At 43.6% G+C, this 27,914-nt stretch overlaps 2 protein-coding genes across 3 annotated transcripts in view; both read left to right on the top strand.

Moving 5' to 3' along the window:
* Positions 1–312: 312 nt before the first annotated feature.
* MRPS6 (mitochondrial ribosomal protein S6) overlaps positions 313–27,914 on the top strand; it is a 72,916-nt gene continuing 45,314 nt past the window's right edge. Inside the window, exon 1 of the mRNA XM_073361512.1 lies at positions 313–581. Coding sequence (XP_073217613.1) covers positions 537–581 — 45 coding nt within the window. The 5' untranslated portion in view covers positions 313–536. The remainder of the gene's footprint in view (positions 582–27,914) is intronic.
* SLC5A3 (solute carrier family 5 member 3) lies at positions 493–27,321 on the top strand. Of its 2 annotated transcripts, none has more exons than XM_073361498.1 (2): positions 493–581; positions 23,526–27,321. In XM_073361498.1, exon 2 carries the CDS (start codon positions 23,839–23,841, stop codon positions 25,978–25,980), a length of 2,142 nt encoding a protein of 713 aa, XP_073217599.1. In that variant the 5' UTR covers positions 493–581; positions 23,526–23,838; the 3' UTR covers positions 25,981–27,321. The 2 variants fall into 2 exon arrangements, with proteins under 2 accessions (XP_073217599.1, XP_073217606.1); XM_073361505.1 differs by lacking the exon at positions 493–581 and adding an exon at positions 664–1,091.

The following is a 27,914-nucleotide window of genomic DNA, read 5'->3' as shown; positions in this document are numbered from 1 at the left end:
GAGGAGGAGGAGGAGGAGGCGGGGGTGTGTGTGTATCTGTCTGTGCCTGCTGGGGGGGGGGCGGACACAGTGGAAACTTCCACTCCCTGCAGCAGCAGCGCGGAAGCCGCCGCAGGAGGGGGCGGGGCTGGCGCCTCACGCACGCGGCTCAGAGGCGGCCCCTCCCACCCCCCGCACGCTTCGGGCCGCCTGCGACCCCCGCCGGGCGCCAGCCCCGCGCAGCCCCCGGCCGGCTGCGGGCCGGAGGGGGCGCGGGCGGGGGGAGGGGGCGCACCTAGCCCGGCCGGGGGCGGGGGGCTGGACTCGGCGGTGCCTGGCTCCGAGGCCGGCGGGGGGGCGGGGCGGCGCTGTGGGTGGAGCCTGCGCAGCTGGCGGCGGCGCCCTTTAAGCAGCGACGCTCGCCCGCCTCCCGCTTGTGCAGCCTGGGACCCAGCCGCGCCGCGCCGCGCCCGAGCCGCCCCAGCCCCGCCGCGCCCCCGCCCCCCACGTTCTGCCCTCATCGCGCCGCCGCCGCCAGCAGGAGCAGGCGGAGGAGGATGCCCCGCTATGAGCTGGCTTTGATCCTGAAAGCCATGCAGAGGGTGAGTGAGGGAGGGACCCGGCCCCTGCCCCGCTGCTTCCCCCGCGCGGCTCCCCCGCCAGCCCGGTGCAGCGCCCGCGTGTCCCCGGCCCGCTCCGCGCCCGGCGGCGCCCTAGCGCTCGGTGCCGCCCCTCCCGACCCTGGCCCCCGCCTGCGCCCTGGCTCGTCCCTCCGGCCTCCCGCCGCCCCGCGGGCCGACCGCGCACGTGCGTGTCATGGGGGCGGGCTCGCAGGTCTCGCCTGCCTGGGGCTGCGCGGGAGGGGAAAAAAGGGGACAAACCGTTGTGCCGGAGCCTGCAGGCCCCGGGCTTGGGCCGCTCAGCTGGGGAAGTGTGGGATGGGGAAGTGTGAGGTGCGCAACTGGCCCCGTGAAATAACCTCCCCCCCCCCGCGTGCCCTTTCCTGCCCTTGCCCCGGCTCAGCTAGGACCATCCTGGAGGGTTGGCAACCCTAGGCTCAGCACTGGTTCCACTGTGTGGCTCCTCTCCACACCTCTGGTGGCTTATAGCAGGTCAGTGCTTAATCTGTAATGAACAGGGTTCCAGAGTTCAAGCAATTTATTTAATTTTCATAACCGTTGTGTCAAGCCTAGAGATGCTAGGGCCGAGCCCTGGCACAAATTAGGCAGTAGTAGATGCTAGGATAGTTACAGCAGTGGCTGCTAGGTGCTCTCTCTCTCCTCACAAAGGCCTACAAGGAAGAGTGAAATCGTGATTTCACTCTTGTAAGTTACAGCATTACCTTTTTTGCAGGGGAGAGAGTGCCAGTGTTGTGACCGTCTGACCCTGTCCATGCTAGGGAAATCTTTCAGATGGTTTCCACTGTTGTTAATGCCAGTTGAGCTCCTTTGATAATGATAGAGCTCTCAGAGTGTCACTAGTGTGGGTTCTAGCCCACGAAAGCTTATGCCCAAATAAATCTGTGAGTCTTTTAGGTGCCACAAGGACATCTCGTTGTTTTTGCTGATACAGACTAACACGGCTACCACTCTGAAACTAGTGTTAAGGGTTGCCAGATACTGCCATGGTTTTGGGTGCCTAGGAACCGCCTTAGATGATTTAAAAAAAAAAAAAATTGCTCATAGGTCTGCACTGGGAGCCAAATCATTGTTGGCTATGTATGTATTTTTTTGTTTTTCTCTTAATTTCCCTAATGTGGGTAGGACTTTGAAACACACTTACTGTAAGGTTTCAGAGTAGCAGCCTTGTTAGCCTGTATTTGCAAAAAAAAAAAAAGAGTACTTGTGGTACCTTAAAGACTAACAAATTTATTTGAGCATAAGCTTTCGTGAGCTACAGCTCACTTCATCGCATGCATTCAGTGTAAGGGGAATATTTGGTATTCCTCTTTCCTGTCCCTCATGCTAAGTTACATACACAACCCAACTTTCTCCACCACTATAAAGCTTACTGCATAGGGTCCTTGCACAATGCTAGTGTCTAAATGCAGCAGCTTTTCTATTAGTGGAGGTACCTTTATATATACATATAGTCTCTGTTAGATTTTTTTTTAAAAAAGTGAGGTGTGGAGGTTACATTATACATTGCAGATTTTCTCCATTTGAATCGGGAGATAAGGTATCACAGATCCGACAACACAGTGACGTACAAACAAAAAATTATAGTGCAAGCACGACTAGGAGTACTGTGGCTTTGAAGAGCCTCACAAGCATTCCTGGGGTTAGAACATGGTGAGGCAGAGATGTGCTTATGGTCACAGAATGCCTCGTATTTGCATTTATACATTATGGTAACAACTAAAATACTCTTTTTTTTAAAAAGTTTGACTCTCCAGTATGTACTTTCTTAACAAATGTTCTGTTTTTAAGGCATTTCTGCAAACTAAAACGATTGGGTTAACTGTTTAGTAGTTCTGGTGAAATTAAGCTAGGTATAGAAACTTGTTTTTCTAACCTACTCCTTGTATCATAACTCTAAAATCTAGAGTTCCTCTTAAGTCTCATTTTAATTGGTTAACTAACTTGCTGTCTACAAATATCTTGCTGCAGTTTGATTTTCTGTGCAGTTAAAACCCTTTAAAAAGCAATTCTGTGCCAACTGGAGCTTCCCTAAAGTGGTGGTGCTGAATCTCAAGAAGTGGATTGTTTTAGTGAGCCCCATAAGATCTTTCCCTGCACAGCATATTGGTTTAAAAACTTTGTATTTTAAAGATTCTTAAGTGCAAAAATTATTACTAAGATTGTGATGTAAACACACCAAAGCAAGGAAATTCAGTTTGGGCTAATAGTCTGAAATCCTGTAATTAATTGCATTAGTCAATATTTATGACTTGAATGATTTAATACACACAATGGGGTCCTGAATAAACTAGATTTGAATTTGACACTATTTAGTATTTCCTGATCAAACAAAGAACCCTTGTGATGACTTCCTAGAAAAAGTTGAAATATTGTTTCTATATTTGAGACATCTTTCCAACTGCCATCCAAGAAATAGCATGTGAGACTTTGGTTCTGTCACTGTGTCCAGCTGGGGTCCAGCAGGCTTTGTATGGGAATATGGTGCTTAACTGCCACTTCTGCCTTTGACAATCTTCCTCTACCGTACTGAGAGGCCACAATAAGGATAGAGTGCTCCCAGGAGTTGCAGCACAAATGTATGGAGATGTACTTTCTGCCTTGAAGAGTTTACAGTCCCAAGATTACAAGTGATCTGAAAGGTGAAGGTAGTAATGCACAGTAAAACTAATAATACAATACTTAAATTTTTTTTATTGTAAATCAAGTGCTAACTCTTTCTAACCACAAGCTGGCACTATACGTATTGTAGCAGAGGTGGGGCTTCAGGAGGAGAGCGTAGTGACGTTTCAAGTCAGTTCCAAGGGAATATATGGGGAAAGGGGAACTCTTCAGGAAACCACCTGCATATTCTCCCAGTTGTGGTGATGAACCTTCTAGTCCAGGGGTGGCCATCCTGAGTCTGAGAAGGAGCCAGTATTTACCAATGTACGTTGCCAAAGAGCCACAGTAACACATCAGCAGCACCCCCTCCCCGGCTCCCAGCACTTTCCACCCACCGGCAGCCCTGCTGATCAGCGCCTCCCCCTCCCTCCCCACACCTCCTGCATGCCACAAAACAGCTGATCAGGAGGTTTGGGATGGGATGGGGAGGAGTGAGGACATGGCAGGCTCGGGAGGGCGTGGGAAGGGATGGAGTGGGGGTAGGGCCTGTGGCAGAGCCAGGGGTTGAGCAGTGAGCACCCCCTGGCACATTGGAAAGTTGGCACCTGTAGCTCCAGCACCGGAGTCAGTGCCTGTACAAGGAGCTGCATATTAACTTCTGAAGAGCCACAGACTGGCCACCCCTGTCCTAGTCAGTGAGGGCTTGGAAATGGTTTTGTTGTGCTCTAATGCAGTTCCTCAGATTGACCTGAAGGGGGCAATATGAGACATTCCTCCAGGAAATGCTGGCAGCATGGGCCAGAGGTAGGACCTATACTCTGATCCCTTGTGTGGCATTGCCTGTTGCTGCAACTTGACTTGTGAATTGGCATACCTCTCTTCAATAAATCCTACAGTTAGTTTTTTTTCTGATTCAGCTGTCTAATTTCATGTTAAATATTTTTAGTTCCCTTCAAGAGGAAAAAATATTCAGGGGTTTTGGGATGAATTCAGTTTCGTAACCAATTGCACAGATCATGAAATATCAATTAACTTTTTTCATATACAATTCTCCTGTTTCAGCAAATTATTTCACTAATATCCTGTGATCCTGCAAAGCAGTGGTTCTCAACCTCGGTGCGCCGCTTGTGTAGGGAAAGCCCCTGGCAGGCCAGCCAGTTTGTTTACCTGCTGCGTCAGCTGGTTCGGCCGATCACGGCTCCCACTGGCTGCGGTTCGCTGCTGCAGGCCAATGGGGGCTGCAGGAAGGGCGGCCAGTACGTCCCTTGGCCCGCACCGCTTCCCCCAGCCCTCATTGGTCTGGAGCGGCGAACCAAGGCCAGTGGGAGCTGCAATCGGCCGGAGCTGCGATCGGCCAAACCTGCGGACGCGGCAGGTAAACAAACCGGCCCGGCCTGCCAGGGGCTTTCCCTGGACAAGCGGCGCCCCTAGGTTGAGAACCACTGCTCTAAAGGCTTCTCTTGCTTCTCAATTTGACTTTAGTATGTTTGCGTGCTAACTTTTTTTTTTAAGCATGTATTGTTTGCCATCCAAGCAGGATGCCATGTTTTAATAAATTCTCTGCCTGCTGTGAAGAATGTTCAGCTATATTAGGGAAGCACAGGCTATGGACAAAAGGGCTGCCTGACAACTTGATCTCCCTCCCTCCCTGCTGGAGTAACTTGCAGGTAGTCCTCTTCCCCTCCCAGTCTCTCACTAGGCTCATAACTTTTTCACAGTAAGCTCTTCATGCAGTCTAAGTCAAAGACGTTAATTGTGTATTTCGTGCCTAACACTGTGAGATGTGTAGTCATTCTTCTTTTGTCATGAGTCCATAGTCTGGGTCCAGCTTCTCATGAGAGCTCTGTCTCCTGCTATAACTATTCTTGTGGAAGCACTTTTTTTTGCGAGCCTTGTATGTAAATAAACTTTCTAAGAGTACTACCTTCTGGACTGAAATATCTGATGTTTGGATGCTGGAGTGGGGAGAAAGGAAATGGCAATCTGTGTGGCTCATGGTCCATACAGCAATTCTGGATGTGAGCAGGCACAGACAGAGGCCTCATGGGTTGAGGAGAACAGTAGATAGTGGGCAGTGGATTGTGTAAATCAAGAAGTGTGATGGGAGCCCCTGAGTTTGGGATGTGAAGTAATACAGAAGACTGTGATTCAGGAAACCTGAGTTCTAATCTCGGCTCATTTATCTCGTGACTGGGCAAGTCATTTAATCTTTGTACTTCAGTTTGTCCACTTGTAAAATTTGCTCATCAGTCTAGCAGAGAACATGATCCAATAGCTGGAAGTTGAAACTAAACCAATTCAGACTGGAAATAAAGCATATATTTTTAACTGTGAGGATAATTAGCCATTGAAACAATTTACCAAGGGTAATGATGAATACTCCATCACTGACTATTTTAAAATCCAGATTGCATGCCTTTCTAAAAGAGAAGCAGTGAAATTATCTTGGGGAAATTCTATGGCCATGTCATATGGGAGGTTAGATTACTAGAATATCATTTTACAGGTGTGAATGGGATTCATAGATTCTAAGGCTAGAAGGTAATTATGATCATGTAGTCTCTCACCTCCTGTATAACACAGGCCATAGAACTTCCCCCATATAATTCCTAGAGCACATCTTTTTAGAAAAATATCCATCCTAATTTTAAAATTGTCACAGTGGAGTCTCCATCATTGACTCTTGGTACAGTGTTCCAATGGCTAACTACTATCATGTTTAAAAAATTTACACCTTATTTTCAGTCTGAATTCAGCTAACATCAACTTCCAGCCATTGGATTGCATAATACCTTTCTCTGCTACACCGAAGAGCCTACAATTAAATACTTTTTTCCCATGTAGATAGATATTTATGTGCTGTGATCAAGTTGCCCCTTAACTTTCTCTTTGTTAAGCTAAACAGATTGAACTCCTTGGGTTGATCACACTTGTAAATCAGATTTTTAAATCTTTTAACCATGCTCTTGGCTCTTGGCTCTTCTGGCTCAAGATGTCTCTGGCTTATCAACATACTTATTGAACTGTGGGCACCAGAACTGGACACAGTACTCCAGCAGTAGTTGCACCAGTTCCAAATACAATGGTAAAATAACCTCTCTACTCCTGTTCAAGATTCTCCTGTTCATGTATCCCAGGATTGCAGTAGCTCTTTTGGCCACAGCATCACACTAGGAGTTCATGTTGAGCTGATTATCCTCTGTCACCACCCCCCAAATCTTTCCTAGTCACAGCTTCATAGGATAAAGTCCCCCATCCTGTAAGTGTGGCCTACATTCTTTGTTCTTAAATTGATACGTTTACACTGTTTGCATGTGCCCAGTTTACCAGGTGATCCAGATTGCTCTGAATTTAGTGACCTTTAACCTGTCCTCATTATTTACCACTTCCCCATCTGCAAAGATTCAGTGATGACATTTTCTTCCAGGCCATTAGTAAAAAATGTTAAGTAGCGTAGGGCCAAGAACAGGGCCCTTCAGGACTCCATTGGAAACAGACCTGCCTGATGACTATTTCCCATTTATGGTCACATTTTTTAAGACCTATCCATTAGCCAGATTTAAATCCACTATTGTGTGCCATTTTATTTTTAATCAGCATCTTGTGCAGTACCAAGTGAAATGGTTTACAGTAGTCTAAGTATGTTATGTAACCACTATTACCTTTAGTAACCAATTTTGTAATCTCGTAAAAAAAAAATATCAAGTTAACTTCACAGGATCTTTTTTCCGTAAAGCCAGTTAGCCCCACTCTCAAGCCTAGGTTCTTTAGGTACACCCTTGCTGCCTTATTAAGGCCAAAGAGACTTTTCATGCTCATCAGGGCCTGCAGTCCTTGCCCTCTTGACCTGAAAAAGGAAAGAACACAGGCTGGCTGGAGCTCATAAGCAGTTAAGGGAAGGGGTCTTCATTCACTAGGAGCTCCTGAATGGGCTTGAGGAGGAAGGTGAGCTGAGGGCAGCATAGGGTTTCAGAAATTGTATGGAGGGCCGGTTAGGGGAGGCTCTGCCTCCACAAACAGCAAGGTGTGGCCCAGCCCCCCTACTTCTTGCCTCCTGATGGGGGGGGCCCCCCATGACTCCTGCCCCATCCGCCCCCCCCCACCCTGCCTGCTCTTTGTCCCCTGACTGCTCCCGTCCCATTCAACCCCCCCGTACCCTGAACCCTATCCACACCCCTGACCACTCTCCCGACCCCCAAACTTCCCTGCCCTCTATCCAGCCCCGTTCCCTGCCCCCTTACTGTGCTGCCTGGAGCACCAGTGGCAGGCGGCACAGCTGCACCAGGACAGGCAGCTGTGCTGTCTGGCTGGAGCCAGTCACGCCCCGCGCAGCACAGAGCACCAGGTCAGGCTGGGCTCTGCAGCTGCTCTGCCTGGCAAGAGTTCATGGCCACGCCTCCCAGAGCGTTGCGCCAACAGTGCAGTGAGCTGAGGGGGAGGAGGAACAGCAGGGGAGGGGCCGAGGGCTAGCCTCCCAGGCCAGGAGGTCGGGCCAGGTAGAATGGTCCCGTGGGCTGTAGTTTGCCCATCTCTGTCCTATGGCCTGGCCTGTCAGATTGGAAGGGTTACAAGAGCGGGGCCCAGGGTACACAGGAAAATGTCTCCAGCACATCTTAAGGCCATTAAAAACTACATTAGACACAATGGTAATGTGTTCTCTATAAATCTGCATGAAATTAGAGGATGTGTGTTAAAAGAACTTGTGATGTGACAGCAGCCCACTTAATGCTGGTGATGTATGAGGAAAATTGGGAAAACCAATGTTTCATGCTCCTCTTCAATACCCTTTGTTGAAAGAAGGAGCGGTTGGATGATGGCATCTTTATGGGGCAGAGTTTACATGAAAACCTTGACTCTTGAGTTGCCATGGTTTCTCACTGTTGTGGAGTTGAATTCTAAAACTATTTCAAGTTGTTATGTACTCAGACCGTGATATAGATACCTGCTTAATATCCCTACATAAAAGTAGATGAAATCTACAACATTACTGAAATGTCACTTTAAAAGGACCTTACAGTTTTCAGTGCAATATTTGTGGCCTCACGTCTGTTTCATAAGCTGCTGCTTGAGAGAACTTGGTAAGATGAGCACAGCTCAAACCTGCAGAAAGGGTACAACATTGAGATGCTTCATTTCTGATTACTCACATGATTTGAACTTAATGTTCAGAAATTATTGCATCCCTGATTGTGAACCCAGAGAAATGAGAAAGTGGAGTATGCTAATAAAGTTTGTGAATGATACAAAGCTGGGAGGTATTGCCAATTGAGAGAAGGATCGGGATATCATACAGGAGGATCTGGATGACCTTGTAAACTGGAGTAATAGTAATAGGATGAAATTGAATAGTGAGAAGTGTAAGGTCATGCATTTAGGGATTAATAACAAGAATTTTAGTTATAAGCTGGGGACGCATCAATTAGACGTAATGGAGGAGGAGAAGGACCTTGGGATGACTGAGCCGCCAATGTGATATGGTCAAGAAGAAAGCTAATGCAGTCTTGGGATGCATCAGGCAAGGTATTTCCAGTAGGGATAAGGAACTGTTAGCACCATTATACAAGGCACTGGTGAGACCTCACCTGGAATACTGTGTGCAGTTCTGGTCTCCCATGTTTAAGAAGGATGAATTCAAACTGGAACAGGTACAGAGAAGGGCTACTAGGATGATCTGAGGAAAGGAAAACCTGTCTTATGAAAGGAGGCTCAAGGAGCTTGGCTTGTTTAGCCTAACCAAAAGAAGGCTGAGGGGAGATATGATTGCTCTCTATAAATAAATACCGGAGAGGGAGAGGAATTATTTAAGCTCAGTACCAATGTGGACACAAGAACAAATGGATATAAACTGGCCATCGGGAAGTTTAGACTTGAAATTAGACCAAGGTTTCTAACTGTCAGAGGAGTGAAGTTCTGGAATAGCCTTTCAAGGGAAGCAATGGGGGCAAAAGATCTATCTGGCTTCAAGATTAAACTCGGTAAGTTTATGGAGGAGATGGTCTGATGGGATAACATGATTTTGGCAATTAATTGATCTTTAACTATTCATGGTAAATAGGCCCAATGGCCTGTGATGGGATGTTAGATGGGGTGAGATCTGAGTTACTACAGAGAATTCATTCCTGGGTATCTGGTTGGTGAATCTTGCCCAGATGCTCAGGGTTCAGCTGATCGCCATATATTTGGGGTCAGGAAGGAATTTTCCTCCAGGGCAGATTGGAAGAGGCCCTGGGAGTTTTTCGTCATCCTCTGTAGCATGGGGCACAGGTCACTTGCTGGAGGATTCTCTGCACCTTGAAGTTTTTAAACCATAATTTGAGGACTTCAGTAGCTCAGACATAGGTGAGAGGTTTATTGCAGGAGTGGGTGGGTGAGATTCTGTGGCCTGCATTATGCAGGAGGTCAGACTAGATGATCATAATGGTCCCTTCTGACCTTTTAATATCTATAAGTCTATGAGAACCAGTATTGTTTGTTCAAAAACAAACATCTTTCTCCCACTCCCCAGCCAAGCTCTTTTTTAAAATCTGCCCCACATGTTTAGGCATCTAAGTATGGATTTAGGGGACTTACTTTTGGCACAATTTTTGAAGCTCTTGCCCTATAGTCTTATCACAAAAATAAATAGTATTCTCACCCTTGGAGCACATAACCTAGAGTAATGATGGAGTTCTAAAGGCATGGAAAATGGGTTTAAAATAGAAGTGTTGGACTCAGGTTTTCCTGTAATCAAAAAAGAGGATACTAGTTGGAACACTTAGTTAATACGCTGGCCTTGCACTGCTGGAGTCCTGGCTTCAAATTTTGGCTTGGGTTACAAATGAAAGTTTGACTTAATACTAATTCCCATTGGATGTTAGAAAAAGTCTACATAATCAGTCCCTTGTCCAAGAGAAACCCCAGAATTGAACTTGCTGGTACTGGTAGAGCTCTAAGGAGAAATTCATATAACACATCTGCTCTATTCATAACTCTAGCTATTGCTCTGATTCATCAACAGAAGTCCTTTGGAATGCAGTGCGCATTAAGTATTTCTCCGAAGAAAACAATCAGTTTAAATAATGACAGTGGTGTTACTGATGTAATAATGTCTGTCTTCATCCACGGGCTCTCTAATATGAGCATGGACTCTGTCTTGCATGCACTAAGATTATGTAGTTCAGGGATTCTGTCTAGTAAATAAGTAATTTGGGGTAGTACCTGTTGCTATACTTCCCGTGTATGTGTGGTTTTCTTTTTTTTTCTTTTCCCCCATTAACTCACCTCCTCCTGTTAATTTTTTTTAAAATTTGTCTGTACATGTGTTGCAGGCAGTGCAAGCTGCTTCAGTCTGCCCGCCAGCATGGCTCAACCTTGATGTGGAGAGGCAACCTCTAGGAGTCAGGGGGCAACTCATTCACTCTGCCTCTCTGCTACAACTGCCAACGAGGATGTCAGTTGGCGGCTTTATTGGCTTAGCGGGCAGGGTGGTTTCAGCCAGTCACGGCTCCCTGAGTTTTACCATGTTGACCTGAAAATGAGTGTAAAATATTTTGCTCCCTTTCCTTGTCAACCCTTTGTTTATACTACTTTGGAGGCTCTTGTCTGGGTCTCATATGATCCCACAGATTGGGCACCTTGCTCTGCCCATATTTCCTTCTAGCTTTTTCCAGCACTGCTGTGAAAGCTTGCTTTTTCTTAGTACTTGAACCTATGTAGGCCCTGGCTTTTGAAGCTGTGGACAGATAACTAATAATATGGACACTTAGCTGTCAGTAATTAACCTTACACAATTGACCTTTTTTTTACCAGTCTGCTCAACCGCCATAAGATTCTTTCTGGTCAGTTTCCACTTTGGGCTGTTGTGTGCCTGCTAATGACCTAGGCAAAATTTTTCCAAATTTGGTTGCCAAAAAAGTGGTTTAATTTTCAGAGGTGCTGAGCACTTGCAGCTCCTGGTGACTTCAGGGGATGCAGAGGATGTTCAGTATCTATGAAAATTAAGTCACTCTTGTTTGGGTACTTTAACTTCAGGCAGCAAAGTATAAAAACTTAATCTTTTGGTTTTATTAAAACATGTGAACAGAATCTTCATGTTATTTGGTAACTGACATATTACTATAGTACATCTAGGATCCCGTGTTTATATGTAACTTATACAAGTTTTTTGTTCTTGTTTTAATGAACAGGTGGAGGCCCAAACCTGTTTCCTCAGATGTGAGGGGTTTTGGGAACATGGAGAGTGGTGAAGATATAGCATCTCAATCCTGGGGATTCATGGGGAAGGAAAGTGGAGGCAGTTACATAACGGGGTTACTCTTCTGCACTTTTTTGGCTCTTGCCTGTAGCACAGATCCAGCAGGAGCTGCACTGCTGTTGTCTTAGTTCTTCATAGTTGTCTTGTGCCAACCATGGTTGCATACCATAAAATATCTGTGGGGTCAGCAGAGGGCTGTGTTGGGAAGAGTGCCAAGTCCTTGGCTGTGGCCCCTCTTTTTCCTCAAACCTGCTAAAGCCCGACACTTGTGGTATATTTACAGGGTGTTCCACTCTCCCCATAGCCTATAGCTATCAGTTTTTTTTCCGTACTATCCTTTATTCTTAGAGGCCTATTATCCTCTGAGTATGCTTGTTTAACTCCTAATGTTAATTAGGCGCACATATCAGTATAGAAGACCATTCAGGTTACATGCTGCTACAGTAAAATAGAATTGCAATTTGGGGGTTTAAAATGTAGTTATGTTCAGAAAAATGACCATTAAATCACTTTTACTCAACAGTTCTGCTTCTTGTACTTATTACATCATATCTTCTTTTTTACTCCTGCGTTACAGAGCCAGCACAGTTATGAGAGAGTGAGCAGATTCTATTCTGATTTATGTATCAACAGAGCTGCTGATTGAGCGGGGGGGGGGGGGGGGGAACATAGCTTGATCCTTTTAGGACCATGCTGATATTGGCAGACCTGATGGGTAGGAAAAAGTCTTTATTGTAAACTGCATTTTTAAATGTTAGGCCCAACAACAATACTTTGAGTCACTTCATCCTTCAGTTTCACTGGGCCATATAGCTCCAGTTACTACATTGCTTCTGTTGCATAGACAGAACTCATAAGTTTGTGTACAACAATGCATACTTAAAATTGCTATGCTGCACTGGATCTAGACAAAGTGTATTATTATTACCCAATAAGCTACACACTACTGTCTTTATGGGTCAGACTACTTTTCTGATAGAGGGGTTTCACTTGTCTAGATTCTCATTCAAAAATACTCTGACCGGGTTGGGGGGGGGGAAGAATGTGTTACTGCAGCATCGGAAGAACCTTGCTGCATAACTTGAATAGCATAGGAAAGTTCTAGTATAATAAAGTTATCAGGATCACTTCAACAGACAAAAAGGGAATTAACTACTAATATGTACTCAGATTCTAACTACTAGGTTTTGCAGCTCCTTTTCCTGGAATTGGGAGCATTAATACTTTGGAAAGGTTTTCAGCCATGTAGGTGTGTGTTAATGATCCATTTCTTTGGGTTTGCAGATTTATAGGTGGTGGTTAAGGGATATCTTTGTGAAGAACCTAAGGGGTGGGCAAAGGTTAAATGTCATTTCCAGACAAATACTTTTTAACCCCACAAGCACAAATGTGTTCACTAACTTGCTGGTGAATGCAGAGTTTTAGTAATATGTGATGGATCTGCACCTGAAATAAAATAAAAATTAAAAAACAGAATATTTTGGACATAGTCTCTTCCTCTTAATGAGAGTTGCCAGGATAGACTATATCATTGGTGATAAGAGACAAGGAAAACATAGCAGGAATGCTTACCAGCTGGGAGGAAAGGAGATTGGGGAAGCAGCGTTTAAGGCTGCAGCTGTGGGTCTCTTTCACCCTCTCCTCTCCCCCTCATTATTTAAAGGGCCATCTATCAGAAAATCATGCTGAGAAAGCTTCTTTTTAAAAGAGTGACCCGACAGGTCTGAATTTCAGTTGTGACCAAGCACTTTTAAAGAACTGTGAATAAGGCCTGAATTTCTATATGATCTTATTTTGTTCCACTTTTTTTGAGGGACCCGTTTGAAACTTCAAAATAGCTGTTTTTTGTTTCTGTAATAAGAACTTAAATGTAATCTTGGTGTCAACTGCTAGCTGCATTTAATGTGCCAACACATCATCAGAATCTTACATGAATCCTACATAAATTGTGCCATAAACTGTAGTTGTCTTACCTGTAACATTCCAGACCTTAAAGTGTTAAATGGTGGCTGGATCACCTACATGAACATCTGAGAGAAACAGGTCTTAGATGTATGAGCTATTTTCCTATTCTAATAATAGGTTAAGTGTATGTTCTTATAATATTTCTGCCTCTGTGTGCCCTATAAATCCTACCCTGAATCTATTCTACTGTATCTTGTCTTTTTTGAAAATTTGCCTTTAGCTAATAAACTGCCTTTTTTGTGTGTGTGTGACATACTAATATTTGCACAGAAATCTCAAACAGTTATGATACAAAGGAAAGTTTCTTGTACTTGTGATATGGCCCAATCAGAAAGTAGCCAGGGCTGAAATTCACTGTTCTTGGCATAAATTTTGACGTGCTGCTGGTTTTGTCAGTGCCACAAACACTAGTCTCATGGCTTGATAGTCTCCCCATTCAGCTGTTTGAGTCCTTCTTTAATCAGGAAGGTGGAAAGTTTCAGTAGTCAATATAGATTTGTTACATTGTCACTGTCTACACAGCAAAGAAAAACCTGCAGCTGGCTCATACCAGCCAACTTGGGCTCATGTGGCTTGGGCTGCAGGGATGTTTCACTGCTGTGTAGACTTCCAGGTCCCAGAGCCTGGGCTCCAGTCCGAGCCCAGAAGTCTACACTGCCATGAAACAGCTGCAGGTTTTTCTTGGCTGTGTAGACATGCTTCATTACAGCAGTTCAGAGTAACTTCTTATACCAGCTCCTTACTGAACTTAATTCCAGCATAACCCTGGAAATTCTTCCCTTTTCCTTACTGTGAAATGAGTCTCCTTCCTTTTGTTTCTCTGATCTTTGCCCAGCAAATTTCCCTCAAAACTTTACCAGGCTGAACACCACAAACCAAGTCTGAAAGTTGCAAAAGTGATGATCTTGAAAAGTAGCTATTTAAAGCATGGTTTGGCCTTGTCTATAGGTAGCAAGTTCTCCAGAAGTTAACATTATAACCAAAATAAATACTGCATGTCCGGTGACAGTGTCTCAATTGTGACATATATAACAACTATTAAAGGGCAAATACTCCTTTATAAGGATTATAATCATGGTTGGACTGTTCACTACGATATGCACACTAGCTGCCTTTTTGTATACTGTTACAGCACATCTGATTTCATTACTGTGTCTGATTACTGCTATTGATCAGTTAGTGTCAGTGTCACCAGTTTAGGTCTAAAACTTTTTTCAATAAGATAGGAGGACAAGGAACTAAAATTTTACTCTATTCTTGGCTCACCTTTTGTAGTTGATTCCTTGCATAATTTCTCTTAACCCAATGTATCCGGGAGTGATTGCTTTTGTATACTTTTTTCCCCTTAAAATAATGTATGGAATCTTGGTATTAATGTTGTATTGTAATTACATTTTTAATTTAAAAATATAATGAAAGAAGCACTTGCAGCTAAGTAGTGTATTACATTCATACCCAGAAGCTTCATGCAGTTTGGAAACATTTACAGTGTACTGTCTTGTATCGGGGGTAGCCATGTTAGTCTGGATCTGTAAAAGTCCTGTGGCACCTTATAGACTAACAGATGTATTGGAGCATAAGCTTTTGTGGGTGAATACCTACTTCGTTGGATGCATGTAGTGGAAATTTCCAGAGGCAGGTATAAATATGCAAGCAAGAATCAGGCTAGGAATAACTAGGTTGGCTCAATCAGGGAGGAGGAGGCTCTCTTCTAGCAGTTGAGGTGTGAACGCCAAGGGAGGAGAAACTGCTTTTGTAGTTGGCTAGCCATTCACAGTGTACCGTCTTGTTTATGAATAAATTAAACCATGGAATAGACGAGTTAATCTGCAGTGCCTTTTGAGGATGTGTAATTTAAAAACAGATCTGTGGTCTGAGACTCATGAGCTTGATAAATTGAGCCCTCAACTGTAATCAGTCTGTTTTGTATCACATTTCCCTAGTCTCTCATCATTCTTGGATATAACTTTATCAGAATGAGAGTATAAATATTCTCATTTGTAAAAACTGCATATCTTCCTTAGTTCTGAAATACTTTATTTTTTGTGCAACATTCTGCTTATAAAATGGCCAGTTAATACACAAATGCAAAAATTGTTGAGACTGAAGTGGAACTTTTTTTTTCTTGTTAACACATTTGCCTTAGTGAGAAATGCACATTCTCACGGTGAATAAGCAGCATGATTACCTGTAATAGTTTGCTAAAACAGCAAAAGAGTTAACATCTTTTTAACCATTTAAGGTACTCCTCCATACTCTCAGCCTTAGCTCTATCTTAACATAATCTTCTCTGGGAATCTGTTTTGTTTTTAAATTAATTTCACACATGAATGCTAAACAAGAAACCCAAAGAATGCTGCCCTGTGATAGTTTTGAGTTGTAGATATGTAATATCAATCTTTAAACCATTTTTGTTTTAAGGCCAGATTTGTTGGTATGCTTTGTCAGCTTTGTCATTTCAGCACAGTCTAAAGCATCTGGAGTACATTGGCCAATTAAATGATGTTTACAGGGACTCTGTGTCACTGGAGCAGCACAAAACATTCAGGGCATACTGCAGAATCTGGCCCATAATTTCCACAGAATGCAACTATAATTTTTGTGTGTGTAATGACAGTGGGTTAATGCAATGATAGTTGAAGGCCAAATAATCTGTCAAACTCTTGACATGTACAGCTCTTTTTGTGTCATTGACTCTCTTCAGCCCATAGAATTGAAAGATCCAAATTAACTAGAGAGGGAAGGTGGTGGCATCAAAGGTAACTAAATCAGATGGCTGTACTTAAGAGTAACCTGAGCTGTATACGTGACCCTCTCTATTTTATAACAACTGGCTAAAACAGTAATTAATACATTTTAATTTAATTGCAACCGAACTTCTTGTACATATGCTAAATTTGAAGATCACAGTGAATTTTTAATCCTAGGTAAAACTTGAACTTCTTGTGGTGGTGGTAAAATCATCTGGGACAAAACAGGTTTGAGTACTAAATTTCTTACCCCTGGTCTACACTACGAGTTAGGTCGAATTTAGTAGCGTTAGATCAACTTAACCCTGCAGCTGTTCACATGACGAAGCCATTTTTGTCGACTTAAAGGGCTCTTAAAATTGATTTCTGTACTCCTCCCTGACAAGGGGATTAGCGCTGAAATAGACATTGCTGGGTCAAATTTGGGGTAGTGTGGACGCAATTCAATGGTATTGGCCTCCGGGAGCTATCCTAGAGTGCTCCATTGTGACTGCTCTGGACAGCACTTTCAACTCAGATGCACTAGCCTGGTACACAGGAAAAGTACCAGGAACTTTTGAATTTCATTTCATGTTTGGCCAGCATGGCGAGCTCATCAGCAGAGGTGACCATGCAGTCCCAGAATCACAAAGGAGCTCCAGCATAGACCGAATGGAGGTACTGGATCTGATCGCTGTTTGAGGAGACGAGTTTGTGGTATCAGAACTCTGTTCCAAAACACGAAATGCCAAAATATTTGAGAGAATCTCCCACGTCATGGTGGACAGAGGCTATAACAGGGATCTGCAGCAGTGCCAGTGAAAATTAAGGAGCTCAGACAAGCCTACCAAAGAGGCAAACGACCGCTCTGGGTCAGAGCCCCAGACATGCCGCTTCTGTGATGAGCTGCATGCAATTCTAGGGGTGCTCCTACCACTACGCAACCCCTGTCCGTGGACACCTGCAAGGGGGCAGTCTCATGCAACAGGGATGAGGATTTTGGGCATGAAGAAGATGATGAGGATAGCGCACAACAGGCAAGCGGAGAAACTGTTCTCCCTGACAGCCAGGAACTGTTTATCACCCTGGAGCCAATACCCTCTCAAGGCAGGCTCCTGGACTATGAAGCCAGAGAAGGCACCTCTGGTGAGTGTACCTTTTGTAAATATAATACAGGGTTTAAAAGCAAGCGTGTTTTAATGATTGATCTTCCCTGAAGACTTGGGATGCATTCATGTCCAGGACAACTATTGGAAAAGTTTCTGTTAATGTGTTTGGGGATGGAGCAGAAATCCTCCAGGGACATTATTAAGGGGACATTCAGAGGTGGCTGTTCCTGCTGGGCTATTTGCCTGTGGCTGAAAAGAAATCATCCCCACTTTTAGCCATGTGGGGAGTGGGGGAGGGCCCGTTCATGCTGAGCTGTTAGCCTTTGGCTGGCAGGTATCTTCCCTGATATTAGTCATGTGGTGGGAGGAGGGGTGAAGTGATCATCCCAGAGAATTGGGTGGTGGTGGGGGGTTTAGTTGGGTTTGTGCTGCTCGTTAACCCAAAAACCACAGCCCCTCCTTTTAAATGGCCAGCCCAATGGGTCCTTCGTGTGGGAAAGGAGGGCGCTGCTGTTTGAAACCATTTCCACATATTATGAAGTTGAAGAAGCTGAAAGACTGTGGCTTACCATGGCTGCCTGCAAGCCGAATTCTGTTGCCCAGCCCTGCATGTGTGATCGATCTCACTAAATTGGCAGGCCCTCAATATAAGAGGCAAAATGCGACCTTGTACCAAAAGCACATGTGCTATGTAATATTAACAGCTTGGCTCATCATGAAAGAGTCTACCCATTGTTCTCTAAAATGTCTCTTTAAATACTACTCTCCCTTTTTCTCCTCCCACAGCTGCAAAGGTTTCAACGCTCCCCCTATCATCTCCGTCCCAGAGGCTAGCGCAGATAAGAAGGTGAAAAAAATGCACTCGCGATGAAATGTTCTCTGAGCTCATGCAGTCCTCCCGCACTGAAAGAGCTCAGCAGAATGCGTGAAGGCAAACAATGGCAAAGTCCAGGAAAGCAGAAAATGAGCAGGAGGGACTAGCAAGATGAGAGGTTGTGGGAGCAACAGGAGAGGTGGCGGCAGCGTGATGAGAGGAGGCAGGATGCAATGCTGAGGCTACTGGGGGATCAAACTGATGTGCTCCGGCGTCTGGTGGAGCTGCAGGAAGGGCAGCAGGAGCACAGACTGCTGCTGCAGCCCTTGTGTAACTGCCCACCCTCCTCCCCAAGTTCCATAGCCTCCTCACCCAGACTCCCAAGAATGCGGGGGGGGGGGGGGGAGGGGCAGGCTCTGGGCACCCAACCACTCCACCCCAGAGGACTGCCTAAGCATCAGAAGGCTGGCATTCAATAAGTTTTGAAGTGCAGTGTGGCCTTGTCCTTCCCTTCTCCCCTCATGCACCACCCACCCAGTACTTCCATCCTCTCCCACCCCTCCCGGGCTACCTTGGCAGTTATCCCCCTATTTGTGTGATGAATTAATAAAGAATGCATGATTTTGAAAAAAAAATGACTTCATTGCCTCTGCAAACGGTGATCAAAGGGGCAGAGCGGTTGGCTTACAAGGAAGTAGCGTGAACCAAGGGGGTGGGTTTTCATCAAGGAGAAACAAACAGAACTGTCACACTGTAGACTGGCCAGTCATGAAACTGGTTTTCAAAGCTTCTCTGATGCGCAGCATGCCCTGCTGTGCTCTTCTAATCGCCCTGGTGTTTGGCCGCATGTAATCAGCAGCCAGGCAATTTGCCTCAACCTCCCACTCCTCCATCAATGTCTCCTCCTTACTCTCACAGAGATTGTGGAGCACACAGCAAGCAGTAATAACAATGGGAATATTGGTTTCGCTGAGGTCTAACCAAATCAGTAAACTGCGCCAGTGTGCTTTTAAACATCCAAATGCACATTCTCCCACCATTCTGCACTTGCTCAGCCTTTAGTTGAACAACTCCTTACTACTGTCCAGGCTGCTTGTGTATGGCTTCGTGAGCCATGGCATTAAGGGGTAGGCCGAGTCCCCAAGGATAACTGTAGGCATTTCAACATTCCCAACCATTATTTTCTGGTCTGGAAAGTAAGTCCCTTGCTGCAGCTGTTGAAACAGACCAGCGTTCCTGAAGATGCGAGCGTCGTGTACCTTTCCCGGCCATCCCACGTTGATGTTGGTGAAACGTCCCTTGTGATCCACCAGTGCTTGCAGCACCATTGAAAAGTACTCCTTTTGGTTTATGTACTGGCTGCCTTGGTGGTCCGGTCCCAAGATAGGGATATGTGTTCCGTCTATTGCCCCACCACAGTTAGGGAACCCCATCGCAGCAAAGCCATTCACTATGACCTGCACATTTCCCAGGGTCACTACCCTTGATAGCAGCAGCTCAGTGATTGCGTTGGCTACTTGGATCACAGCAGCCCCCGCAGTAGATTTGCCCACTCCAAATTGATTCCTGACTGACCGGTAGCTGTCTGGTTTTGCAAGCTTCCAGAGGGCTATCGCCGCTTGCTTGTGAACTGTGAGGGCTGCTCTCATCTTGGTATTCCTACACTTCAGGGCAGGGGAAAGAAAGTCACAAAGTTCCATGAAAGTGCCCTTACGCATGCGAAAGTTTCACAGCCACTGGGAATCATCCCAGACCCGCAACACTATATGGTCCCACCACCCTGTGCTTGTTTCCTGGGCCCAGAATTGGCGTTCCACAGCATGAGCTTGCTCCATTGCCACCAGGATGTCCCAATTGCCAGGGCCTGTACTTTGAGAGAAGTCTGTGTCCATGTCCTTATCACTCTTGTCATTGCGCTGCCGTTGCCGCCTCCGCCTGCTTTTGCAGGTTCTGGTTATGCACATGCTGCAGGATAATGCACGAGGTGTTTACAAGGCTCATAACTGCCGTGGTGATCTGAGCAGGTCCATGCTTGCAATGGTATGCCATCTGCAGGAGAGCAGAGTTGCAGCAGAAACAGTGGCTGACGACGGAGGCCACAGGAATAGATATTTATAGAGAACAACAAGAGGATCTGCGAAGTGGATTCATGAGAGCAGAGTTGCAGCGGAAGTGGTGGATGACAATGGTTAGCACCATGCACATTTCCCAAGAAAGAACACGCGTACCTGGGAGCCCATGACAGACAACATGGAGAAATTCGCTATTGAGACAATAGCAGCAGAGTAGCAGCGGAAGCGGTGGATGATGATGGTTAGCAGTCCTACTGCACCATCTGCTGAAAGCAGTATGGCATCCGCACGGGGAAAAAAGGTGCGAAATGATTGTCTGCTGTTGCTTTCACGGAGGGAGGAGCGACTGATGACGTGTACCCAAAACCACCCGTCACAATATTTTTGCCCCATCAGGCATTGGGAGCTTAACCCAGAATTCCAGCGGGTGGTGGGAACTGTGGGATAGCTACCCACAGTGCACCGCTCCGTAAGTTGATGCTAGCCACGGTAGTGAGGATGCACTCCGACTTAATGCGCTTAGTGTGGACCTATACAATCGACTGTATAAAATTGATTTCTAAAAATAGACTTCTATAATATCAACCTAATTTCGTAGCGTAGACATACCCTTAGTTTAACTTTAACTCAGAATAGTCAACTCACTCGTAAATTCTCAGAAAACTCATTCTGCGCTCAGTAAATGCTTTAACTTTAGTAGGGAGGAAGGACTTGCTTTTCACACAATAAATATGCAGAAAATGTAGGGGCAGGTTTCGACATAATTCTTTAATGACCGTAGATGTTGAGATTCAAAAAGTTAGTTTTATAACTGCTAAAACACAAATTGTGAACATCACTTGTCAAAATATACAAAGCAAACATCCTTAAATCAAACTCTTAACTTCTCAAGCAGCATTCCCTGACTTTGCTTATCGGTAGAATTCAGTTATTAGTGATGGCAATACTTAATTGGTTTGCATGTGTGTAGTGAAATTGACATTTACAGGTTAATCTAATCCTTCCAAGCTTAACAATAAACATAAGTTGGATCCCAGCAGTAGGCACAAAACACATCCTTATCTTAAGTGTAGAGTTGATTCTCATTAATGTATCCCCTTCCATGGCAGAAAGAATAGTCAGAGTTCAAAGGGTCAAAGTAGGTCACAGGTCTGCTGGCTCCTAGAAACAGACGATGAGTTTAGGACAGTCCCATAGAACTATATCTCAGCTGTCTATCTCTGTATATTAGAGTTGTCCAACATCTGTTTATTTTAAAGCATCTGTAATCAGGGTGTGACTTCTACAAGTGTCAGCCACACCCTCGCTTGGAGCTTCCTTTTCACCAAAAACCTAAATCAAGAATCTTCATTTCTCCCTCTCCTACATAAAGTGAACACTAGTAAAAGAGAACAGTTGCAGATTAATCACTAAAGGCTATGGAAACAGTTTTGACTTGAAAAATAGCTTTTATTTTTAGCTGTATTCCTATGGCTTCCTGTGTCTTTATAAAACCACAGTGTTAATTTAATTTTAAATAATTAAAAAGTGGTGCTGGACAAAAATGAATTATGAAAATCAGTGCTGATGGTAGAAGTGGTGAGGTGTTTTTGTCAAGCTCTGTGGAACAGAAGGAGAATTGATATACAAAAACCTTTTTAATTTGGAACTACCAAAAGCAGCACTTTTTTTATTTTATTTTTTATTTTTTTAAAAAAGGGGGTGGGTGGGGAGGAAAGTAAATTGGAACTTCCCTGGCTGGTGGAAACCTTCAAAAATAGCAAATTTTGAAAATAAAACTGGCATATTTTGAGGTGATTTTCTGTTGGGTTTTTTAAGTACCAAAACTATTAGTGTAAACAAGATTTCGTCCCCCTGGCCCTCCCACACACACTGAAGTCAACTCATTCCAATTAAAACACAAAATTACAAGTAGTAGTGTGCACTAAATCACAAAAACTAGAAAGCTACACTCTTGATTGTGTTTGTAGGCTGAACTGGCAGGTGGAGGGCAGGGCAGGAACTTGGTCTCTATCCCTGAACTGGTAGGACTCTCTCCCGTAACCCTAACCATGCTATCTTTCCTGGTCATCTCTCCCCTGGTTTAGATGAACTAAAACAATTTTGACTAGGCAAAGGTAAGTGATCCTATTTGAGCCAGGTATAGTTTGGAGGGAGCAACGGTGCCGATCTCTAGCCTCATTCCTACTCTGCAGCTCTAGCTTCTGATCTGAAGCAGCCCCTGCTGTTCTAGTCCTGATCCTCTGAACTCTGTCAAAGCACCCGAGTCCTGATCTGCAGCTTCATTTGCTGACTCACTTCATTCAATAGGATTGATGTATGCAGATGAACTGGTGATATTGAGCAATGACTGGCTGAGTTACCTCTGACCTCATAATGCTCTCTGCTTGCAGCCCCAAATGGGCACTGTGTAGAAAACTGACTTTTTCCGGTTTTCTGATTGTCACAAAAATCAATAGGGTTCTTCTCATTGATACCTAGAGTGTTACCTGAAATTTTAGAATTCATTGGACATGGTCTTCAGAAGTTACCATATTACTTACAAACACTCACTCACTCACTCACTCACTCGCCATCAAGATGTGTTTAGGTCTTGTTTTGCTTGCCCTATTAGTGTAAACAAAACTCCGCCCTCCTCCCTATCTCTCCCCGCCCCCGCCCCCGGAATTTCCTGATACCTTTCCCACTTAAAAATGGCTCTGTGGGGTGCAGTGCATATCACACAAAGTTGTTCTAAAACTTGTAGAATAACCTCAGTTTTACAGTTAGTCATAAACTTACCATTATTTGATACGCGTGGCAGTGTTATGACTTCATTCCTATATTTAGTCATGGCAACAGTGGTGTCTCAAACACAGAATTGTGACATCACTTCGGGATCTAGCAAGAGAAAACTTGGGCTGTTTAGGGTGGAATCCTGGGGAAATTAAAAAAAAGACTATCCAAGTAAACTTTGTCATAATGTAAAGTGTCTTTCTATGCAAATGTGGAAGGGCTTATTTTAATGTCTTTTAAAATAGACTTTAATCCTGTGAGGCATTGGGGAGTGGGGAGGAGGGGTGGGGGAGGGAAATCCCTAATGAGAATGCATTTTGTTGTGTTGAGAGTATTTGACTTTTTTTTTTTAAAGCCATTTAATCTTTATGCTCTTGTTTGCTGTATCCATTGATACACGTGTACCATGTCCAGATTTTCAGCTTAGTTATAAAGGGCACTACTCAGTTTGAGTAATGAATTCTCTGTTCTATCTTGCACAAATACAGTTTAAAAGAGGAAAAGCCTTGTAATCAGCCTTGTTTTGATAGACTTCAAATCTTTCTCATAAATCGAGTGAAATCCTTCTCTAATTCAATCTTTGTCTTTTGTCTTTGCTGCCTTGCAGGGTTGGTACAGTAGGCCTCACTAGACTTAGCTGCAGCTAAGAATTTCTCCTACATCAACAGAGTTAATGCTGATCTTGTGGAAAGTCGATTAAAAGTGCGTGCTAAGTTCTCAAATTTCCATTTAAGAAGCGGAGAAAATAAATCTGTCTTCTCAAAGTGTACTACAACCACCACCATCAAGACAGCAAATCAAGGGACAAAGAATTTGATCTGCAGTATTGATAAATGTAAACTGGTTCACATATTACTCTAAAGACTTCTTGGGGGGTGAAAATTGGACATCGTCAGTCAGAAGTCATTTTGTTTATAAAAATGAGGGCTTCTTTGGAAACAGCAGACATTGCCATTGTGACACTGTACTTTGTGCTTGTACTGTGCATAGGCTTTTTTGCCATGTGGAAATACAATCGAAGCACCGTAAGTGGCTACTTCTTGGCAGGCCGTTCTATGACATGGATAGCTATTGGTGCATCCTTATTTGTGAGCAATATTGGGAGTGAACACTTCATTGGGCTCGCAGGATCTGGAGCAGCAAGTGGATTTGCAGTAGGTGCATGGGAGTTCAACGCCTTAATGCTTTTACAGCTTTTAGGATGGGTCTTCATCCCAGTCTATGTACGGTCAGGAGTATATACCATGCCTGAATACTTGTCCAAACGTTTTGGAGGACATAGAATTCAAATATATTTTGCGGCGTTGTCTTTGATTCTTTATATCTTCACCAAACTTTCTGTTGACTTGTATTCAGGTGCACTCTTTATTCAAGAATCTCTAGGTTGGAACCTTTATTTGTCAGTTATCCTGCTTATTGGAATGACTGCTTTGTTGACTGTGACTGGAGGTCTTGTGGCGGTCATCTACACGGACACTCTTCAAGCTCTGCTTATGATTATTGGTGCCCTCACACTCATGATCATAAGTATGAAGGAGGTTGGTGGGTTTGAAGAAGTTAAAAGAAGGTATATGTTGGCAACACCAAATATTACGTCAATCTTGTTAACCTACAATCTTTCCAATACCAACTTTTGTCATGTCCATCCAAAGCCTGATGCTCTTAAAATGTTGCGTGAGCCAACAGATGAAGATATTCCCTGGCCTGGATTTCTGTTTGGGCAGACCCCGGCTTCTGTATGGTACTGGTGTGCTGACCAAGTCATAGTTCAGAGGGTTTTAGCTGCAAAAAATATTGCTCATGCCAAAGGATCCACACTAATGGCAGGCTTTTTAAAGCTGTTGCCTATGTTTATTATAGTTATCCCAGGGATGATTTCACGTATACTGTTTGCAGATGACATTGCCTGTATCAGTCCCGAACACTGCATGCAAGTCTGTGGAAGCAGAGCTGGATGCTCTAACATTGCCTATCCACGTTTGGTGATGAAACTTGTACCAGTTGGTCTGCGGGGACTTATGATGGCTGTAATGATTGCTGCACTAATGAGTGACTTGGACTCAATATTTAACAGTGCCAGCACTATATTTACACTTGATGTCTACAAACTCATACGCAAGAGTGCCCCATCTAGAGAACTAATGATTGTAGGAAGAGTGTTTGTCGCTTTCATGGTAATTATAAGCATTGCCTGGGTTCCAATAATCGTGGAAATGCAAGGAGGCCAGATGTATCTCTATATACAAGAGGTAGCAGATTATTTGACTCCACCAGTGGCTGCACTGTTTCTATTGGGTATTTTTTGGAAGCGTTGCAACGAACAAGGGGCATTCTATGGTGGAATGGTTGGGTTTGTTCTTGGGTCTATAAGGCTGATATTGGCGTTTATTTATCGTGTCCCTGAGTGTAACCAGCCTGATACTAGGCCAGGCTTCATCAAAAATATCCATTATATGTATATTGCTACTGCTCTGTTTTGGATCACTGGAATTGTGACTATTACAGTAAGCCTCTTTACACCACCACCAACAAAGGAACAGATTCGAACAACCACTTTCTGGTCTCTAAAAATCAGGTCTGTAAAAGAAAATGCTTCAAAAGAGGATCCATATAAGGTACAAGAAAAAACCGTCTTGAAATGTAATGAAAATGCCAATCATATCTTGCCAAATGGTAAATCTGAAGAAAATATTAAAAATATTAAGCCTGAGGATATAAATCTTCTAGTTACTTGCAGAGAAGACAGCAACCCAGTGATTTCTGTAAGTCACTCTGAAGTTGAAACACCAGTTGATTGTTATTCAAATGGACAGGTGGCTCTCATGGGTGAGAAAAAGCGTGAGGAAGAGACTGATGATCGAGATAAACATTGGAAATTCATAGATTGGTTCTGTGGCTTTAGAAGTAGAAACATGAATGAAAGAGCCATCCAAGATACGGAGGAAGAGACTCTCTGTTTACAAATGTTGGAAGAGACTCCAAAAGTTAAACTATTACTAAATATTGGACTGTTCTGTGTCTGTTCACTTGGAATATTCATGTTTGTCTATTTCTCTTTGTGAGTGGTGAAGCTTTAAGGGTATGGCTAAACATACAGAAGCTGATACAAGTCTCTCTGGAGAATTTTAAAAAAAAATACAAAACTTGCATCTCAGGCATTGTTTACGCTATATTGTAAAATCAATTTGTCAGCCAATTTAAAGACCATTTGAGATATGTATTATATTAGCTCTGTTTAAATAAGGAAGAATGTGGTTTTTAGTGCAGTACTGCAAGGTGTACGTGTGTGTGTGTGTGTATACACCAAAGAAAGGGGAGGTGGCTGTTTTTAAGGAAGAACATTAGAGGTGCTCAATCCAATATTAAAGTGAAAATAAAATTAAGTGTATAATTGGCATTATCAAGGCTGTCAGTCTAAAGATACCCATATATAGTTTATCCTCTGTATCATACTCCTGCTAACTTGACCAACATGTTGCTGCTTAATTTTGCTTGCAGTTTTTCACTTTTTTTTAAAATTACGTACAAAAAATGTGTGGTGCTTAAATTCCCCAATTCATTTATACTCAACAAAAAGACAGCATTCTGCATGCACTTATCTCCTCATGTATTATTTTGGAACATGCGGTCACTCTGCAGCTGCCTTCTACTTTTCTCCATAAGATTAGAAACCAAACATACTTAGTCAAAGATTTTAACTTTTTTTTTTTCCTCCTATCCAAATTAAACACTGGTATGGTGAAAGATTGATATATATTTTTGAGGGATGGATGTGAGCAAGCCTGAAATTATACACTGTTTAACTTTTTGTAAACTTTAGTTTATGACCCTACTGAGGGCGGGGGTCAAAAAAGGGATGGATACTCTACCTGAATTTTCTAGTAAATGTGGACCAAAACAAATTCACTCCCACCCCATTCCAAATTTCTGTAACATTTTTGCTGTGTACATGAATAGGGTTAGCCTCTCCTTAGGGAGCAAGCTCCAGATGGATGCTATTGCTAGGAAAAGAGATCTGCCCAAGAATTATCAAAGTGAAAACTCGAATATACTTCAACTGGATTTAAAAAAATACCCCTAAAGGAAATCTCTAGCAACCCTATCATCAAGCTAGATGCAGTGCAGTCTGTTAAATGTTAACTAATGTGTACTATGGATATGTTTTAAATTTCTATTGTGGAAGAGGGAAGTGGAAGCAACAAATAACAAGAGTCTGTATTTAGCACAGTACTCTTTCTTTCTAACTTCATCTGTTAGGAAAAGAATAGTATGAAGGATTCCACATGGGGAAGGAAGTGAATGTAGTGGGCAGCTTCATTATCTTCAGCTGGGGTTTTTTTTTGATGCGTATGTGGAAAAGCAAAACAACTTCTTGTGCTTTAGCAAAGTACCTTCAAATTACAGGAGTGCAAAAAAGATGAGACTTTGAAGTTTTTCCCCTAGGGGCTGTTACTGGAAACTCTATTAAGGGTTTGCAGAATTGGACACAGTTTAATACCCAGTTTAATTACCCTGAGTAGCCTGTTGATTTTAATGGGACTGCTAGCACAATAGTGTGCTACTTGGTGTGAGTAAAAATGGTAGGTTAATGGAATCTGGGTTGAATCTAATTATTGACTGCTGGAGGAAAAACATCTTGCTGCATAGAACTCCAGTGGGTCACTGAACAGCTCTTGGTAAGCCAACAATAACTAGATTATCTGATGGAACTGGTCATTTACCATACTCTTGAAATAGCAATGGAGGCTGGTAGGTCTGTGGATTTGAATAGATGCCAAGATGTTTCACAGCAACTACTGTTCATTATCAGCTTTGTTTCTATCTTGCACTTGGAAAGTAGAACACTGTGGATCGCAGTAGAGCGATGAGCATATGAGCCATGTTTGAATAATGTAGATGACTGCAGTTACTGTACATGAATGAGGCTTGGTTTTGGTAGTGTTGTCAATGTGTGTAAAAGTTGTTGTTTAAATGGGTTGCTTCATACAGAAAAATA

The sequence above is a fragment of the Lepidochelys kempii genome, chromosome 1, assembly GCF_965140265.1.
Source record: "Lepidochelys kempii isolate rLepKem1 chromosome 1, rLepKem1.hap2, whole genome shotgun sequence".
In the NCBI taxonomy this organism is placed as follows: Eukaryota; Metazoa; Chordata; order Testudines; family Cheloniidae; genus Lepidochelys; species Lepidochelys kempii.
This window is presented reverse-complemented; position numbering and strand designations above follow the sequence as displayed.